General features: G+C 46.4%; 1 protein-coding gene across 5 annotated transcripts in view; it reads left to right on the forward strand.

The window, feature by feature from the left end:
• Nucleotides 1-17,662, forward strand: part of RAPGEF1 (Rap guanine nucleotide exchange factor 1) — an 87,119-nt gene that overhangs the window by 55,356 nt on the left and 14,101 nt on the right. For 2 of the 5 annotated variants that reach the window (XM_086763766.1, XM_086763764.1), the window contains 4 exons: nucleotides 3,203-3,405; nucleotides 5,880-6,038; nucleotides 15,359-15,640; nucleotides 16,993-17,085. In XM_086763766.1, the coding sequence (XP_086619892.1) occupies nucleotides 3,203-3,405; nucleotides 5,880-6,038; nucleotides 15,359-15,640; nucleotides 16,993-17,085 (737 nt within the window). The remainder of the gene's footprint in view (nucleotides 1-3,202; nucleotides 3,406-5,879; nucleotides 6,039-15,358; nucleotides 15,641-16,992; nucleotides 17,086-17,662) is intronic. The other 3 variants (XM_086763765.1, XM_086763767.1, XM_086763768.1) reach the window with 3 other exon arrangements.

Here is a 17,662-nt window from a genome sequence, read left to right on the forward strand (position 1 = left end):
CCTCAGTGTGAGACTTCCTTTTTCTCACTTCAAGTATTTTCTGTCTGGGTTCAGAACCGGCATGAGCTGGGCATGGTGCTGTGATGGGAGCGGTTGCTCTCTCACGCCTCCCTTCTCTCCCAGGGTGCTGCCTTGAGGCTGTCACTCCTCCCAGCTGCTCGCCATGGCGGTTGCAGCCCGCATCCCTCCCTCTGCACAGAGTCGCTGCAGGGCGTGCAGCCTGATCTGAGCTGGTGATGTAATTTCCCATCTGTTTTTTAAATTTCTGCCTTGTAAGAACCACAGCAGAGACGGAAGGGGATGGAGGGAGAGAAGACCCTTTGCAAACAGGAGTGGTTCTGCCCCCTTGCTCTCCTGTGATGCCCATTTTAATTTGTGCTCTGCAGTCTCTGCTCCTGAGCCAGGCTTGTATTCCACCATCCCAACTCTTTTTTTGCTTCACCTAAAAACAGAGAACACCAGATAGAAGCAGAGACGTGCTCCCCTGCCCTGGACTAGTTGTAACAAGCAAGGCAGGGGAGCTGCCGTGGCGATGGGATGCAGCAGCCTCATAAAGAGCTGAGATAAAAGAGCTCTTCATTATTTCCTTGCAGATTGAGTTAAGGCTGTCAGCAGCATTCAGGCTTACTACCTTGAGTTACAGTAATTTAATTTTGTGCATCTAACGCGATACCCTTCTCACCAACACTTCTCAAGTTGTATTGTCATGCAGACATCTGAACCCAGGAACTCACAGCTATCAATCTTCAGTGTTATCTTCAGATCTGTTGAGTGAAGCACCGTTTTTGTAGGTAACTCCACAAAAAGAGTTGTTCTGAATTTAGCAGTGTCTGCTGCATTATACCAGGACTGCCAAGCCTGGCTTCTTGGCTGTTGTCCTACTCAGTTGATGAGCTCTCAGAATGTGGTCTTTCCTTCAAGCTCTTGTCCTCCACACTTCTCCAAGGAGTCTTGATCCTTAATTCACTTTTGCTGCTAGAGAAATATCTTTCATAAGCCTTCTTTAGAGCTTATCCTCTAAAGTTACTGTATGATACCATGACATTTTTCAGGGCACTGGTATTAACAGGAGCACCTTAGTCAACTGAATCGCTGATATCTGAAAACGGTATTGTAGCAATTCTGTGTTTTCCACACCAAGACTCTTTCACTATGAGTTCAAGTAAGAGAGTATTACCGGAACATGCTTCTTTTCACTGATAGAACTTAGGCTGAAATTCACATGCATGAGGAAATCAGATCTTGGCTTTAATATGAGTGCCGGCAGTAGCAGATGAGCAGGCGTAAGCACACACCAACGCTTTGAAACCTCTGTCACGCTCCCTTCAAAGAGGAGAGGTCTGAACCAGCAAGGGTGGTGACTTACGTCTGTGAAGTGGTGCTGGGAAGGCAGGAGGGCAGCTGGGAGGGGAAGAGGAACAAGGGTCGGGTGGGAGGAGGTGTTGGAGGTCAGAACTTCAGCAGCCTTGGCAGAGCGGTGCAGGAGCTGGCCGTGCTGCGGGACACGGACAGGTTGTCCGCTGGCAGCACCGTGTGGGGTCACAGGATGGGGATAGCAGGTGTTACCGGTCAGGATTGAAATCCATCACCTGAGGTTTCCTGCGCTCTGAGTGCCAAGACCTTTTTTTCTTTTTAAATTCAATTTTTTGGAGGAGGGATATAATTCTGTGGGAAGGGGCAGCTGTGTTAGCTTCATTTGTAAATACAGTTTAAAATATTAGAGGAAATCTGAAAAAAGGTGCAAAAGACAGGTGCAAAGCAACTCCTTCCTGCCGACACATTTACACGGCTGCATCCTGTTTGAAATCGGCTGGCCCGTAGATCTGCACTGGCAGGTGAACAGAGGGCTTCGCCTTGCAGCTAGTGTGGGAACCGGCTTCACGACGGGCAGATACTGCATTGTGATTGTTGTATTTATAGCTTTCACTGAAGTCATCCATTCATTTCAGCTGTACGACTGAAATGCCAGCAGAAGCTGAATAATTGCCACCTAATGACCAGATTTACAAAAACTGACAACTGCTTGTTTATCAGGAAGAAGGGAGGAACGATCACAGACTATTTTGTGTGTGACAGCATATTTACAAAGAGGCCTTGGTTAGTCATTTTATGACACTTAAATACATCTATTGCTCCTGTTCTCAGATATATAAAGCAGAGTTCTTTCTCTATTTTACATTTGTTAAGTACACTTCTGATCCTTAATAATTCTGGGGTTTTGTAGTCTTTCTGTGACACCGGGTGTCATTCTCCCCCTCCAACACTAAAATATGGCAGCAGTAACTAATCCTCTGGCAGAGCTGCATAGGCAGACCTATGTAGGATACTGTACAGATGGAAAGATCTTCTAAATGAGATTTCATCTCATTTAGTATTTCTGCTGAACCATATCGCAGAAAAGCTTTTGAATCAGTTGGATTCAAGAACTGGAGATAGGATGCTTTAAAAAGGGATGAGAACAAAGGGTGTTGGATTTGAGCTAAGAGGTCAGGAAGGCATGGTCAGTGGCACTTTTAAAAGATAAGTCTCTTGTGCCAGCATTGGTAGTGGCATATAAATAGCTGAGGGAGAGGTACATCCAGTCTCACAGGTAGGTGTTCTCCAGTAAGAGTTTTATCAGCTTGCTAGAATGGAGAAAGGCTGTAAGCCTCCTCGTTCTAGAAATCTTGCTGACTACAAATGTGAGACTTATTATAGGCACAAGAATTATTATGGATTTATTGTCAAGGTTGCATCTTTGTGCAAGATGATTTGTGGCTCCTAGAAAGCAGGCTGTAGTTATTCTGTTTCTTCTGGTGACTTTGGGCATTAGCTGTTGAGGAATGTTCTCAAAATTGCCACGGATTACACGAGGAAGGGATTTGGACTAAGAGTCAGTGAATCAGACTTCTCAAGTGGCTGTTTGGAGAGCTCACCGGTTCCTTAAACTGTCGTCAAATGTGTTTGTGGCCTGTGGTTACGTTTGTTGTGCACTGGCTTGAAGGATGGGATATTCAGATCCTTTCCTGCGAGGTGGATGGCAACTGACTGTGTGCGTTACCTGTGAGCTGAGCACGGATGCCTTGCTGCTCCCAGCCTGCAGCAACGCCCAACTGAGAGTGGCATGACCTTACTCCTCTTTTATTTTGAGGACGAGCACCCTGCCTGCTTGTTGCAGCTGCAGCAAGCGGACCAGGAGCAGTGATGTGACCTTTTTTTGCAGTGATGGCGTATATGCAGTTTGTGGAAGACTACTCAGAGCCACAGCCATCCATGTTCTACCAGACCCCTCAGAATGAGCACATCTACCAGCAGAAGAACAAGCACCTCATGGAAGTCTATGGGTTCAATGACTCCTTTATCAGCTTAGACCCTTCTCAAGATCTGGCACCTCCTCCTGCGCTCCCACCGAAACAGCGGCAGCTGGTGAGTGACATCGTGGTGCCCGGCCCAGCGGGGCACACCAGCCTCCCAGGAGCAGCTCTATTCTTGCTACTTCTGCTTCTGACAGGCTGCGGTGGTGGGAGGATGTCTCGTTGGTGTTACCACAGAATGCTCCTTGTCATCTTGTTAACATGTTTTGAGGCATTTTGCATCATTATTTTGAGTTCTATGCTCCTTTCTAACCCCACGTTCAGACTATTCTTTACAAGCTCTGAAAGTCCTAAAATACCCTAAAAATGAAACGTTAGTCTTCCACATGGCGTGGCTGAATCTGCCAGACTACAGCCTTGTGTAATGACAACTGCTTTGAAGATTTTGACACACTGGGCAACACGATTTTCAAAAGATTGCTGCGCTGTTGTTCCCAGTGTTGTTTGGAAACTGTTGTCAAGGATGTCACTAATAATTACCCTTTAAACCGGTTTTGCTTTTATGGCTCAGTCTTTGCCAGAGCCGCAGAACTTTGGTATAGCCGTTATTTAACCTGCGCATGCTTTTCCACGTTAGTCCCCTTGTATGATGCAGGGTTTTACCTGGTTTTCAGCGTTCTGCTGGCCCTCCCAGGCTGCAGCACAGAAAGGCACATCCACCCGTGTGTGTGCGTTGGGTTTAACAGCACAGTGCATGCCATTTCCGCACGGGGGTGAAACCCTGGCCTCAGTGATGGCAGCAGCAGTTTTATTTTCAGCCTCAGTGGAGCTAGGATTTTGTCCTATTTCTTTTTAAGGGTCTTCCTTTCTTTTCACTTTTTAAAATTCCAGCCTTAGAGTTTTTAATTATCTGATTTGCTCTATTTTTTTTTTAAAAAAGCATCTTTTTTGCTGGTGTAGCTAACTGAAATTGGTCATGCCTTTAACAAACAGGAGGAAATGTGGGAACAGAGCCATGGTCTTACCATTGTGATGGTTGCAGTATTTCTTCATTCTATCTGTACTGAAGTTTTACTGTCCCAGGGTGTTACTTTTTAATCAAATGGGAAAAGCAACTGAGAACCCTAATTTTGAGATTTGCATTACTACATTCCTGTGATGCAAGTAGGAGTTCTAAAAAGATAAAGTACCATTTCCTGCTAAGCTAACCTGTTACGCATGATTGCTTTGTGAGGATGAGACCTTAAATGCCCATGTCCCATCTGCTTTGCAGGGACACTGAGGAGCCTACAGGACTCCTCCCTGCAGGATCAGGGAGTTCTCCAGAGTCTGTGGTCCCCTTGTCAGTGTGATCCTTGCACTGTCACTTGTACCTTGTCATCCCTTGCCCTACCTCCTTCTAGAGGCAGCTACACTCCAGTGATAGTTTCCAGCAGTGGCTTGATCTACACGGTCATGAGAGAGGGTGTGTAAGGCACAGATTTACTGTTGCCATTGTGCAGAAGGGAAATTCTCCTTTTCTGAATTTGTCAGCTGAAGCAAAGCATTTCTTTACTGCCCTTTAATCATTATCTAGGCAGCCAAGTTGTCACTGGTTTGCCTGCGAGGCATTCTCGTAGTCTTGCGAGCTGATACCATCAAGGAGTTGCTTGCAGTTTCCCTGAAGTGAAGGTTTCTTCAAGTGCAGTCTCCCGCCCTTACCTTCATCTCTCTGTTGGGAAAGTGGTGCGAACAGACTGGCTTATTCAACAATCAGTGTGAAAGCCACCAGACTCTTGTTTCTCTGCTCCTGCAGCCGTGAGAGTTTCTGAAAGAGCAAATCACACGAGCAAGAGCTGCTCTAGCAGTAGGCAAGTTCTGCTGGATGGACTCCTCTGTAAAATAATAACTGGGAAGTCCTTTCTTTTGAGCTTTGGATCTTATTTATGAAACAGTTGCACATTATATTCAACAAGTCAGAGCTGAGAAAACATAGATATACCTTAGCCTCCCTCAGACCCCTTACTATAGTGGAGAAATTCCTTAATAGTCTTTGTTACTTTCAGTGTAACATCTCCCAGCTTGTATATAGTTTTGGATTGGACTGAAAAGTGACCGGACATCACTGGTATCTCAGCAGTACCTGTGAGGGCCCATAGCTCACGCTGGAGAGACAGAGTTCCCACTCTGCAGGTTCCCACAAGAAATAGGAGTCTGCAAGAGTCAGCTGCTTAGCAGCCAGAAGCAAGAGACAGTTCCTCCTTTGGGCATCTGTCCCCCACACCATGGGGAAAAAAGGGCAGCGGGGAACAGCCTGCCTCTCCCCGCAGCAGCTGTCCATGGGTGAACTGGAAGGGGGAAGTGGGAGGTTATTTTTAAGGGATTTGTGAAACAAAGAAGATTTGAACTGTGATTTTTGTCGTGCCTCTTGAACTCAGAAAGGCATATTGGTTTGTCTGGCTCTGATGAACTGTATGAATAGCTGTTTGTTCAGCAAGCCATTATATGCATTGTTTTACAGTTAGCATTTCTTGTCCTTTATTCATAGCCTTTTCTGTGCTCTCTTTCTTTGTGTCTTCTGTCTCTTGCTTTCTTCCCCTTCTTCAGCAGGCCTCCTATGCTGCCTCTTCTTTCTCTTCTGTCTCCTACTGTGTCCAGCAAACTAAAGTGCCCTTCACCCCCGAGGACAGCGGTGCCACTCAGGGCCTCACTATGTCAGTCTCTAACTCCTTTCTCAACCGGCACAGCTCCTTTCCTGTGCATTCGGTGAGTTGCTCTCCGCACTTTTAACATGCGTGCATGTTTGTGTCGGTGAAACGCTTGTGTGCAAATGCTGTGCTTATGTTCTCAGTTGCAGGTAAAGGCGAAAGGTTCTTTTGGGGGCTTTTGAACTCATGTAGTAATCAGCCAGGTGAGAAAAACTGTGTGTAAATCCTACTAAATGAAGCACAGGGCTTTCATTACTTGATACACACGTCTGTATTGACATTTGTGGCGAGGGACTGACAAAGGAGAGCTGGTCCGTCGCTCCGGCACGCTCCTGTGACCTACATGTTCCCCAGGCTGCACATTCAAGCTGCAAAGCCTTTTTGTTCTGTTGCATGTCAGTGAGGTGGATGAGTCGATTAAAGGCTGCTGTGTGAGTCAGTCCTTTGGAGAAATAACAAGATGCTGTCCCTGAAATACATGGATTCAGTCAAACATATGGAACGGTGGCTGCAGCTCCTTGTTTTATTTTTTTTCTAGAAGATGGCCTCTGCCAGATCTTTCATCTCCCTTTCCTTGTCTGCTTACCTTCATGTCTCCCGTGGTCCCAAACAAGCTCAGTAAGCTTGTACGATTTGCTGATGAATGAGCAGGGTTTTCTCTCCTGCAGCACTTGGGAGCAGTCTGAAGAGCGAGCGGCAGGAGGAGTTGGGAACGATTTAAATCAAAATAAAAATAATCTTAGAGAGCTGCTTAAATCTGTGATCAGCTGCTTAAATTAAATGGTAGTAATAACAAAGTCTTAATATAATGAAATTAAATCCAACCATGGGATTCCACCAGCTCATCAGTATGGGGCTCGTTTGCATGTAAAACTATGTGGTTATGCTCTGATTGCCATGTGATGGCAACCGAGAACAGACTACTTTTTAACAGCGACCTGGATGTTTAGTAAATTAGACTTCTGGAAAAGAAATTATCAGATGAGACTTGAGAAAATTTAGAAGTGTTTAATTAGTTAATTAGTTTAATATTAAATGTTTGAAAACGGTATCCTCCCACTGTGCCACTGCTGTCTTCCCATTTCAGCACTTCCTCATTCTGTAAAAATTCGTTGGTCCGAAGAAGAAGAAAGTATTCAGGTACTTTACACGTAGTGCTACTTCATGAGCTATGAGTTAAAGCTTTTGGTTTCCCCCTGTGTGAGAGAGAGCAGTATCATAGTTTTGCTGCACAGATGAAAAGGCTAAGGTGCGGAAAACTTAGTGCTTGCATAAATTTGAGGTAAACAGTTTTTCAATTCGAAGTAATGTAAAAGTTCCAAATTGAACAGCTTTCTTGTTTGATAGTGATCATTGCAAGCACAACACAGACCTCTAAGACTAGGTAAAAGCACATGACTATTTTTCTTTTAATTGAGAGGCTATAAATATGATACTATAACGTTCTAAAAATAAGCGGGCACTTTCATTTAAAAAAGCATTCTGGTTGGATTAAATGGTTACTACCTACTTAATTGTTCTGACCTGTTCTCATCTTTCTTTGGACTGCATTATTGAGAATATATTATTTTATGAAATGTTAAAACCTCATTAAAAAATCCTTACTCATTTTTGCAAGGATTTGGTGAGGGGAAAATAAATGGCTGGAGCATGGGGAACAATGAGAACAATTAGGCATTGCACTGTCAAATGCACAAAGGAAATAAGCTGAATTACAAATGGTGATTTTTTCATTAATGCCTTTAAATTATGATAATCTCATAGTTGCTCATGACTCTAGCTGGTTTATTTTTTTCACAGGCAAAAATGAGATTTTCACTATGACAGCGTCTCTTTGTCTGCGAGCTGCAAAATACCAATGTCCTTACATGCATCATAGCTGACCCACGTAATACCGTAACCATAGTTTATCCCATTTTCCCTATCCCTAATGAGAGAGAGATGTGAAACAGCTGTCAAGGTTTGGATCATTCCCAAGGTGACACCCTGCATTTGAGCACTGAGAAGGACCAGAGCCCCTCTTGCAATCTGCTCTGAGCATTGGCTGGAAAGACCACACGGTTTCACGCAAGGGATGCCACAAGCCGTACCAGTGACACTTTAAACACATCACTCTGCTCCTCTCATTCTCATGTCTTAATTTTTAACTCTCTCACCAAAGAAAGGCCACCCAAGTGAGCACTGTGGCGAACAATAAACCTGTTAAAAAAATAAACAGTAGCTTTCTACCAGCCCCAGCAAGGAATTAATGCTAGGGAGAGCACAGCTTTCACATAGCAGCCTGCTGAGGAGCTGGCCTCCTGCACACCCAGATATCAGTGGTGATTATCAAATATCTTAAAATGATATGTCTCCTACATTTAATCATTATCCATTCCATGCAGGAAGCAAAAACCTCCTTAGATCAATACCAGGAAGTCAGAGCTGGTAAACGAAGTGGCTGTACATTGACCCAGCATGAGAAGTGCATTGCAGGTTTGCCAAGCATAGCCAATTTTCAGAAGTGCCCTGTGTTTTTTTCCTTCTCTGGAGACTGACCTGGAGTGGACAGCAGGAGTCAATCCCAGAGGGAAAACCTGGCCTTGTACCCATCTGTTCACATGCAGACAGCAGGAAAGCTGAGCCTACGCCATGTTTTGCATGTTAGCCCAGGTGAAGGACTAGCACCTCACCACTGATTTAAGGGACTTAAAAAGACTGTTTGCAGACAGTGTTTTGAAGCAAAACAGAGGTGAAGTTGATCAGAGGATGTTTACTCTTTTAATTTATAAGGTATTAATTTCTTTTCTAGACTCCTAACTTTTTTCTTTCCGATTAGCGCTGCAGATGCTGCTCCAGTCCAGAAGCCACCACTGCTCTGTCAACCCACTAATCACGCTTTTCCCTTCTTTGCAGGAAATTGTGTCAGAGGTAATAGCTTTTGCTGGATAGAGGCAGGTCTTGAGCAACTGGATCAAGCCTCATAGGGCTGGCAAGTTGAGCCTGTTTTTTAACCAAGTCTGATTCGCGTCTCGCCTCTGTGCCAGTAAGGGGTCGTGTTTGTAGTGTGGCCTGTTATTTTAAGGAACTGCAGCGTCGTATTCCCCATCCCATGCACAGCTAATCTGTTAAATCCCACACGAGGGGGACGACTGGGTTGTACTGTCAAGTGTCATTTTAGGGATTCCCATCTCTTTTGAACGGACTTTCTGTTGCTAGATGGTGGGAAAGGAAGTGTGCAATAAGAAAGCATCCTCCTTGGTAATTGTTGGTAGTAGTGTTTCTCTAGCTGGTCACCTCCCTCCCTTCTCCTTGTGAAGGCAGAGGTACTGTCCTTTGGTTTATAAACTCCTTGTGCTGTTTGACTGGAAATGGGGAAATGGGTGGGCAGGTATCCGAACAGCAGGAATCAAATCTCATTACTTCCTGGCAGCTGGAGAACTCTGCACTGCTAGAGGAAATCATTCCAGTGACAAGCTATACTGCCATCCATCCAGATACTTTTCACCAAGGACTGCAGAAAGTCTCGCATTCGGTTACAGCTAGGAACATTTTCCTCGCTGAAACAAGGAACACATTTGTTTCTTCAAGGTGTGTACATACCATTAGTGGAAATTTGGCTGCATCCTCCACTACGGAGAAATAACTTGCCTTCCTCAAAATGCTGTTTTTTCTTATGTTTTCTTTTTAATTAAGAAACATTTCCAGTAATTTTCCAGAAACTAAATTGGCTGTTGGATCCCAGCAGAAGGTGTAAGTGATTTCCTTATGAAAGCTCCAGTTCAGCACTTCTGTTCTCACTTGTTCCCACTGTTCTTAGGCAAATTGAGCAAGCGCACAGAAAATTCACAGCAACCGTTTTTCTTTCTTGTGTGTGTGTGTTAACGTATGCTCAGGAGAAGGAGGGTCAGAGAAGTGTTTAAAGCCGTGCACAATGCAGACATGGGCTCTGCATGTTTTCCCCGCCTTGCTCCTGTTCATGTCGCTCACTTCCAGTTTGCAGCAAGCGCTGCAGCTCTGGCCCTCAGCAGAGACCGAGTTGGTTTGGTCCATATGGTAGCTTGATGGTGGGAGCCTTGATGAAACCAGGAGTGGGAAATCATAGTGTTTTGGTTCGTTTCTGTCCTAAGTGGGTTTTGGCTCCTTGGTTTTGGAGCAGAAGGAAGAAGAAAAAAAGGTTTGTATCCATTTAACCAGCTGCTGAGGTTTAGGTATTGTTTTGCCTTTCCTGTTTAGCATTCCTTCTGCATTTGTGTTCATTTCCACTGCCCACAGCAGGCCTGGATGGTGGTATTAACCGTTCTGTTGCACACTGCTGTCACTGAATCCTGCTGCTGAGAGCCACTTGCTCCAGTGGTTTATATGTATTTCTTGCAGTTGGACACTACCTGTCTCTGTGCAGGTCTCTCTAAACGGTCCCCTGTTGATTTCCTAAGTCACATTTTTTGTGTGACTGACTTTTTAGGAGCCTTGTCTTTGTCTCCAGGCTCTGCCTTTTCAAGATCTGCTTGCTAGATACCCTGGTGTTGTCTGCAAGCTAAACAAGAGTTGATGCCCTGGGTGCGATCAGATAGAATTCTCTTGATAGTTTCAAAAGAGAGGTGCATGATAGCATGGTTAATGAATCTTAGAAATGTTTTCTTCCCTCTCTGCCTTCTTTATTTGTTTTGTTGTAAAGATGTGTAAGAATCCCTCTCACTTAGGCAGAAGTTTGGATTTTGTGTTTTCTCATGCAGAAGCCAGGAGATCCTTTCCCAAGGGAACAGCAAGCCCCAGCCATCCATCTGCTATGCTAACCATCACGTAGAAGCGGGGAGGTCAGCTGTGCGGCCAGGTCAGACGCTCTGCTGAGAAACATTCAAGCATGAGGAGTTGCTGCCTTTCCTGTGACGGTGCTTGAAGCCGTTCTGTTGGCAGCTTGTGTTTCCAGCCATTCATTGCAGGAGCATTTCCTTCCTCATTAGCAAAAGTACCTGGAAGCCCGGCATTGTGTCATGAGATAGGAAGTCTTTTCCAACAGTTGTCTATGCTATTATATTCTTAGGGTGTAGCAGTTTTGTGCAACACCCAGTATTTTGTGAACTCTACTGTTAGAATTTGGGCACCAAGTCCTGGCACGTTGCCCACGTCGCTCTCTGAATAGCGTTAGCAGAGGAGATCTGAAAGATTGATCCCTTCCTCTGATAGCTTCGCGTTTTGGAAGTCTGGTGCTTTATCTGATCTGGGAGTGTCTGGCAGGATTGCAGATTAATTTGGCAGAAGAAGTCCTAAGGGTAACTGAGAAGGGTGTGCTTAAAAGGTAAAGACTGTGTCTGCTGATGCTGCAGATGCTCTGACAGCCATATAATTGAATTCAACTTTGAATTTAGGATGGAGATTGCTGTAACTCGCAACCAGTGACTCCCTGCCTATAAACACCCTGTCTCCCTGCTCCTTGTGGTCAGCCATGTCTAGTGAACGTAGAGGAGCGTCACTGCTCAAATAAGTTTTCTGTTAGAGTGCTTATCTCCTGCCATCTAGTCCAAATAAACGATCGTAATGTCATTGACCTTTGGGACATCCTGTGAAACCGCTGCTAATGATGGAAAGCTGTTCTAAAATATTGACCGTTGCAAAAAATCAAAGGCAGCAAATTGAAAACGTTGAGAGATGCCATCTCTGGAAGACCTCTGTGTGTCACAGTGTGTGGTAAACATTCAGGTCCAGGCACGTTAGCTTCCTGCTGTTCCCAGGAGGCAAGATTGCTCCAAGCTCAAAGCACGCTTTGTGGAAGTGCTTCCCAAGCAGCAGAGAGGGGTTTTTTAAATCCACTTTACTGGTGAGAAGAGAGGGATCTCTCTCGCCTCCCTGTGTTGGCCATTTGCCGCTGTAGGTCAGGAAGGTTGTTCCCTGATACTGTAGGTCACTCGTGCTGGGAGACCATCTTCTGGTCCTGCGCTGAGAGCCTGGCAGCATGGCCAAAGTTTGGATAGAGGAGTGCATCCTTTCTCAGAGGGTCTGGTTGCACCTCTAAGCAGCGGATTAAAACAAGCACTGATTTATTTCCAAGACAAACGGTTGCCTGTGATTTCATGGGAGGAGGGTGAGAGGAGAACTAATTTGCTTGTGACAGTTCTGTTGAATGGACTGTCCCCTCCCCAAAAAAGTATGTCTTTTAAAGGATGACAGGACTTCCAAGAGATGTACAACACCCAAACCCCGCGCGGAAGCCGTTGCCGCAATTCCTGCTGCAGCTGCTGGCTGGGCTGGGCTGGGTCGGACTGGGGAGCAGCAGGAATGGGTGCCATATGGACATCATCTCCACCGCAGGGTGGTTTTTTTTTCCCCTTTGAAAGTATGCTTCATTCTTGGCTCTTGTCCCAGCACGGCTGCATAACTGAAATTCCAGAGCTGCTTGCAGGCTCCAGAGGAAGGAGGGGGCTCCCTGGCTCGCTTTCTACAAGACGCAACTTTACAACAGGATTGGAAGCTGAGAGCAGCCTGGCTAATTAATGCCAGCACACCAAAGGCTTCTCTGCGCTGTTCCCTTTGTTAACAGCATGCTGAGAGCATGTCTGCGTCGTTAAACGCTTGTTCACGGATCACATAATGAAGATTAATGCATTTTCCTGGGTACCTGGGCCTTAAACTGGCATTTTTAACACATCTCCTGCCAAGATGCTGTTTTGTTTTGCAAGGTGTATTGATGAGGCCCAGGAGAGATGAATGTATAGAGATTGTCAGTTGTAACGTATCTGCATTCAAACTTTTAAAATTTATGTAATGTTATGTTAAATTTAGGTCCAAATTGCCTTTGAATTGGGATTAATGTCTCTGAAACTACGCAAGGCAGAAGCTGTGCAAATTTTCCTGCCCCAGAAGCAGTAACTCACCTCCCCGAGCTGCTAGCCCAGCCTGCGGGCAGCGTACCAGGCAGCATCTCAGCTGCCGAGCCTCCCGGCCGGCGTTTGCCCTGAACTAACCCTGCCAGCACCATCACGCAGCGTGAGCGCCTCGCAGGGTGCTGCCTGTCCCAGAGTGACTTGATTGAGGACAGTCATTCCTTTTCACTCGTGCTCTGCGTGAGCTCCACTGCTGCTTTGCAAAAGCCTGGCTTTTTCTCTGGGTTCGGCAGGTCAGAGGTGAAAACCCTTGAGACCCCTCAGTGGAAGATGTCCCTCAACCACAAAGGGAAGGACAGCGTATGCCGCCTGTCTCGTGTGGGTGCAGGAAGCCCAACTCTAGGGGAGCTGGCACACGGGTCCTGTTTGAGCAAATTATCTCCTTTACCGGAGCAGAGGATCTTGTTGTCAGGACAGCAGTTTGAGTGCCTTCTGGAGAGCTGCGGCAGCAGTGGTTCCCCGTTTGCTTTGCTGCTGTTCTTTTTTGGGGTCTAGCCTGGGACTTGGGGCGATAGTTGGCATATTAGCGCCAGTGAGATCATGAAATACCAGGGAGACGGGGCAGGCATAATGGATCTGCTGAACCAAGATGATGTCATGAGCCTGGCATCTTACGAGGGATTTAGTGTTTTGTGCCGTGCAAGTGAAAATGAATAAATGTAGAGCATTTATCCAGGCAGAAAGTAAATACAGAGATTAGACTTGTCATTGTTACTGCGGCAGCACCGAAAGCTGACAGTGTCCCTGGAGCCAGGGCTGCTCATCCGGAAAGAAAGGGGCAGGAAGAGAGAGGAGCCTGTCCGAGAGCCAGTCTCCTTTTAGCCACAGGCATGTGGTAGGGATTTGCATTTTAATTATTTTTCAGTAGTCTTTTAAGCTGTCTTTCCAAAGCATCTCCCTCTGCTCATCTGTATTATGGCCTGCAATATGTTTTGGGCCCCGAGAATACACCCAGAGCACCGCCAGACTCCACACACAGCAGAGGGCAACCACTCGAGGATTAAGGTGGTGGAAGGTAAAGTCTAGCTGTTGACCTTTACGTTTCCTTTCCTTTGCAGAGGAAAAGCTTTTTTTTCTCAGGCTTCTGGCCCAAGGCTGTTCTCAGTTTAGATTTTTAAGCTCGCATCTTTCCTAGGTAGAAAAAAAAAACCACCACTGCTGAACTGGATGCTGCTGCCACGGCTCAGGTGACAGACTGAGCTTTGCTTTTTGTCACCCGCTCAACTCTCCTGAGAAAACGTAGCCTGAATTCTCCGATTCATGCCTTTCTTTCCCCTTCTCCTTTTTACATCACAGCGGTGTCACTTTTCAACCCGGTTTGAGCAAGTTGTGTCTGTGCTTCTTGAGCGCTCTGCACCATCCTTCTGCGGCAGATCACTCAAACAAGCAACTGCCGCAGCTTCGTTTCCGCGTCGGTTTTTTGGATGATGTGGTTCTTCCTTTGGTCCACTTGGCTATGACACAGCTCTCACTAGTGGTTGAGCTCTACAGGTTTTAAAATAAACTCCTCTCCAGCAGGTTTAACATTATTGTCTTTTTTTTTTTTTTTTTTTTTTGGTGAGTGTCAGCTTTGTTTTGGACTTACCCTGATGGCAAATCTTACTAGCACCAGATGTTAAAAGCCAGAGGGTTTCTCTTGTTTTTCTTGGCACAATATATTCCCGCTGCACCCTGTTTAATATTATCTGAACAGTAATCTCATGATTAGGAGAGATAGTGAAATAAAGCTTTACGCAGATGATCTCTTTTCATCTCTTCAGCTGACTCTTCGAGGCAGTGCATTAAAGGATCGGTGTGATAAGGAATTCATCGCTCCTGAGGGCAATTACCATTTTGCTCCTGATGTTTCTCAAATGCGAAAGAGTAGCAGTGTAATCTCCTTTATCCTTCAGTGTAACTTTGAAGACAGTATCCAGCCACTCCTCCCTGGGAGCTGTGTGTTCTGGAACAGACTTGACACAGTAGCTGTTAAATTACAGGGCTGGAGCAAATGGCATCTTAAATTTAGATCCTGTGGAAAATCCCAGAAAGGCAATAAGCACTTGGAGTACTTTTCTCTATCTAGATATTTCCAGCAGGCTCACAGTCGTGGTTTCCGTATGCCTTCGCATCCTTCCATCCACTCAAGGGATTTTTGGGCTGCGCTCGGTCATTAACAGTGCTGAGATATCCCGGCTGTGTCCCTCCCTAGTGAAGGCTGGATACCTGCAGGTAAACACCCTGTTGCCCACCTTCCCTCTGTAAGATGAGCAGCCCGGCTGCTGTTTGTGCAAGAACATGCCTCTCCGTGAAAGAACTGACTGACGTGTCCCGGGTAGCAGTTCCTGCTCTAGCATGGTGATGGTAAAATAGAGCTGCCTCTGTTCGGGCTGGGCTCTGGACAGAGAGGTGCCTGTGTTAGAAATGCCATGTGCTGTCACTGCTACGCTGCTGCTGATCTAATTACCTTTTCTTTTGTCTGTCTCTTTCCTTTCCCCATCTTCCTTGTTTTTGTGTTGTACGTCTCTGCGTCCTGTAGTACAAATCTGTGTTTAGGTCCTACTCCCAGGACTTTGTGCCTCACAACCAAGTCTCCATACCTCCTTTCCTCTCTTCTACCTCCTCCTCCTGCTCCACTCCACCTTTTCCGCCCGTTCATCCGTCTCAGAGCTCTGACCTAGCGGTGCCCGCCGCAGCCAGCCAGTCACCCAGCACTGTGGATGTGCCAAACTCCTCTTCTCAGGAGAGCAGCTTTAACGGGAGTGCTCCTGTCTGCCTTCCTTCTGAAACCTCTTTCACTGATTCTCTCCAGACGCCTTCGGTGAGACTATCCTAAGAGATAATGCACCTTAACACAAGGCTGGGTTTATTTGTTTTTTTAAAAGATAATGTCTCTTCTATTAATACCTGCTTAATGTGATCTGGTCTGGTTTCCAAATATGTGTGTGAATTGCAGAGAGGTAATTTCATATAAAAATGGTAGCTAGAAAAAATTCACCTCAGCAGGTTTGAGAAAATGTTAGCATATATGTAGGAAACATAAAATGTCAAATGCTGGTGAAGGGGAGAGGAGAAGTTGCTGTAGCTTCCTGCAATTGTAATACAAAGCTGAGGAAGGTAAAGGAGTGTTTTGTGAGGTTGGGTGTTTCTAAACACAGGCTCCTAACAGTGGTTCGCATCCTGCCGTTGTTGCCGTGGCAGGATTTGGTGGTGGCTGCCCTGTTCTCTCCTAAGTCCCTGGTGAGCCCCAGGAGCGGTGGGTGCAGCCCAGATCTGTTTCTCCTGTGCATAAACCTGTTGCTCTCTGCAGGCTCCTGCTCTTTCCGTTTACCAGCAGCCCTAGCTGCGCGCTTGGTGGCAGTGCATGTTGGTGCAAATCATCACGTGTTGGTGGAGTTAGAGTAACGCTGTTCCCACGCTGGTATGACACTAGTAGTTTAAGATCCCAGATCAGTTTTGCAGATCACTTGGAAGGTTTTTGCATTACAGCTACTTTTTTGAACACCTTGTTTTCAAGGCATTTCTGCTTTTGTTTGTTGCAAAGCCCAGAGCTGATGGGATTAGAGCTATCAGCACAGTGCATGCTAGTGCTGCCTCTTCATGAAGTTTGGAAGAGGGACGCTGATTGATCAGAGTAAATGATCAAGTTTTCACACTTTGGACCTGACGTCACTGTTGCATCTTCTTTATGTTGAGTCCTTGTTACAGCCAGGAATCCCTCAAGTTTGGTTTAGCCTGATGTGATGCTCTAGTCTGTGCTTGTAGCATAGTTTGGGAGGTACATTTGATGCCCTCTGGGCTGCAGGACTGATCTGCTTTTAGCAGCAGAACTATAGCGCGGGTGGGACAGGCACTTGGGGGGCAAGCTTGGAATGCTCAGCTTCCGTAACCTTGAAATCCGCACGTGCGTATTGCACCTTCGCAGTCTCACATAGAGTCCATGGCAGCTCTTGCAAAGCAGTGCCTGCTACCATGCTGCTGCAGCTCAGGGCCTTTGGAATAGTCCTCAAGAACCAGAAAATGAATACCTCCATGAAGGTACAGCCTTTGTGGCTGGTGCTGGCTGCTGAGCTGGAGGAAGGACTCCTGGTTAGGTGACAGCAGCCATCAAGAGCACTTCTCCTCCCAGCCCATGGGCACATCACGTATTTCCTTTCATCCTGTCTCCCTTAGAGTGAAAACGCCAGTGAGGAGGCTGGTGAGGGTGAATACGTCAATCTGTACTCCTCTGGCCAGAGCAACGGGGAACTCCCTCGCTCTGAAGGAGTAAGTAACCTGGAGAAGGCTGGACACTGGGAAGGGGCTGCCTGGTGCATGCTGAGTTCACGCTGGGGCTGATGCGCTTGGCACCGGCCTCTTCTGCACACCGTGGAGCTCCTGTGTCCGTCTTGCTGCCCCGGCTCCCTTGCTGGCGGTCCCTCTGCTTGCCCACCCCTGGCTTGCAAGCTTGGGTGGCCTTCTGTTCTGGATGGAGAGCAGGTGATGCTTTTGGGGTTGCGGTGAGCCCTGGCCAGGAGGTAGGGGTGGCTTTTCCTGCTGCGCTGTTTTGTTTGCGCTTCGCTGTCTGTTTGGAGCTGCTTGTGTGAGGTTCCGTTCTAGAAAGCTGCACCGTGACCAGTCCCATCCTGGGGCTGTGTCTATTCTTGTAACTGGCTTTGGCTTCCCTTTTTTAATACAGAAAGCCTTGTGCTCTATTTTTTTTTTCCTTCCCCATTTGGATGCAAAGTAAGTGATTGATTTAGCATTGTAACCACACGCTGTTTCTTCCTTTACTCAAGCATCGTATCTGAGGTATTTCCTAGAGGAGACAGGGCGTTTTCCATTGCAGGGAGGTACTGGCTTC

This window comes from Chlamydotis macqueenii, chromosome 20, assembly GCF_036417535.1.
Source record: "Chlamydotis macqueenii isolate bChlMac1 chromosome 20, bChlMac1.mat, whole genome shotgun sequence".
Taxonomy (NCBI): domain Eukaryota; kingdom Metazoa; phylum Chordata; class Aves; order Otidiformes; family Otididae; genus Chlamydotis; species Chlamydotis macqueenii.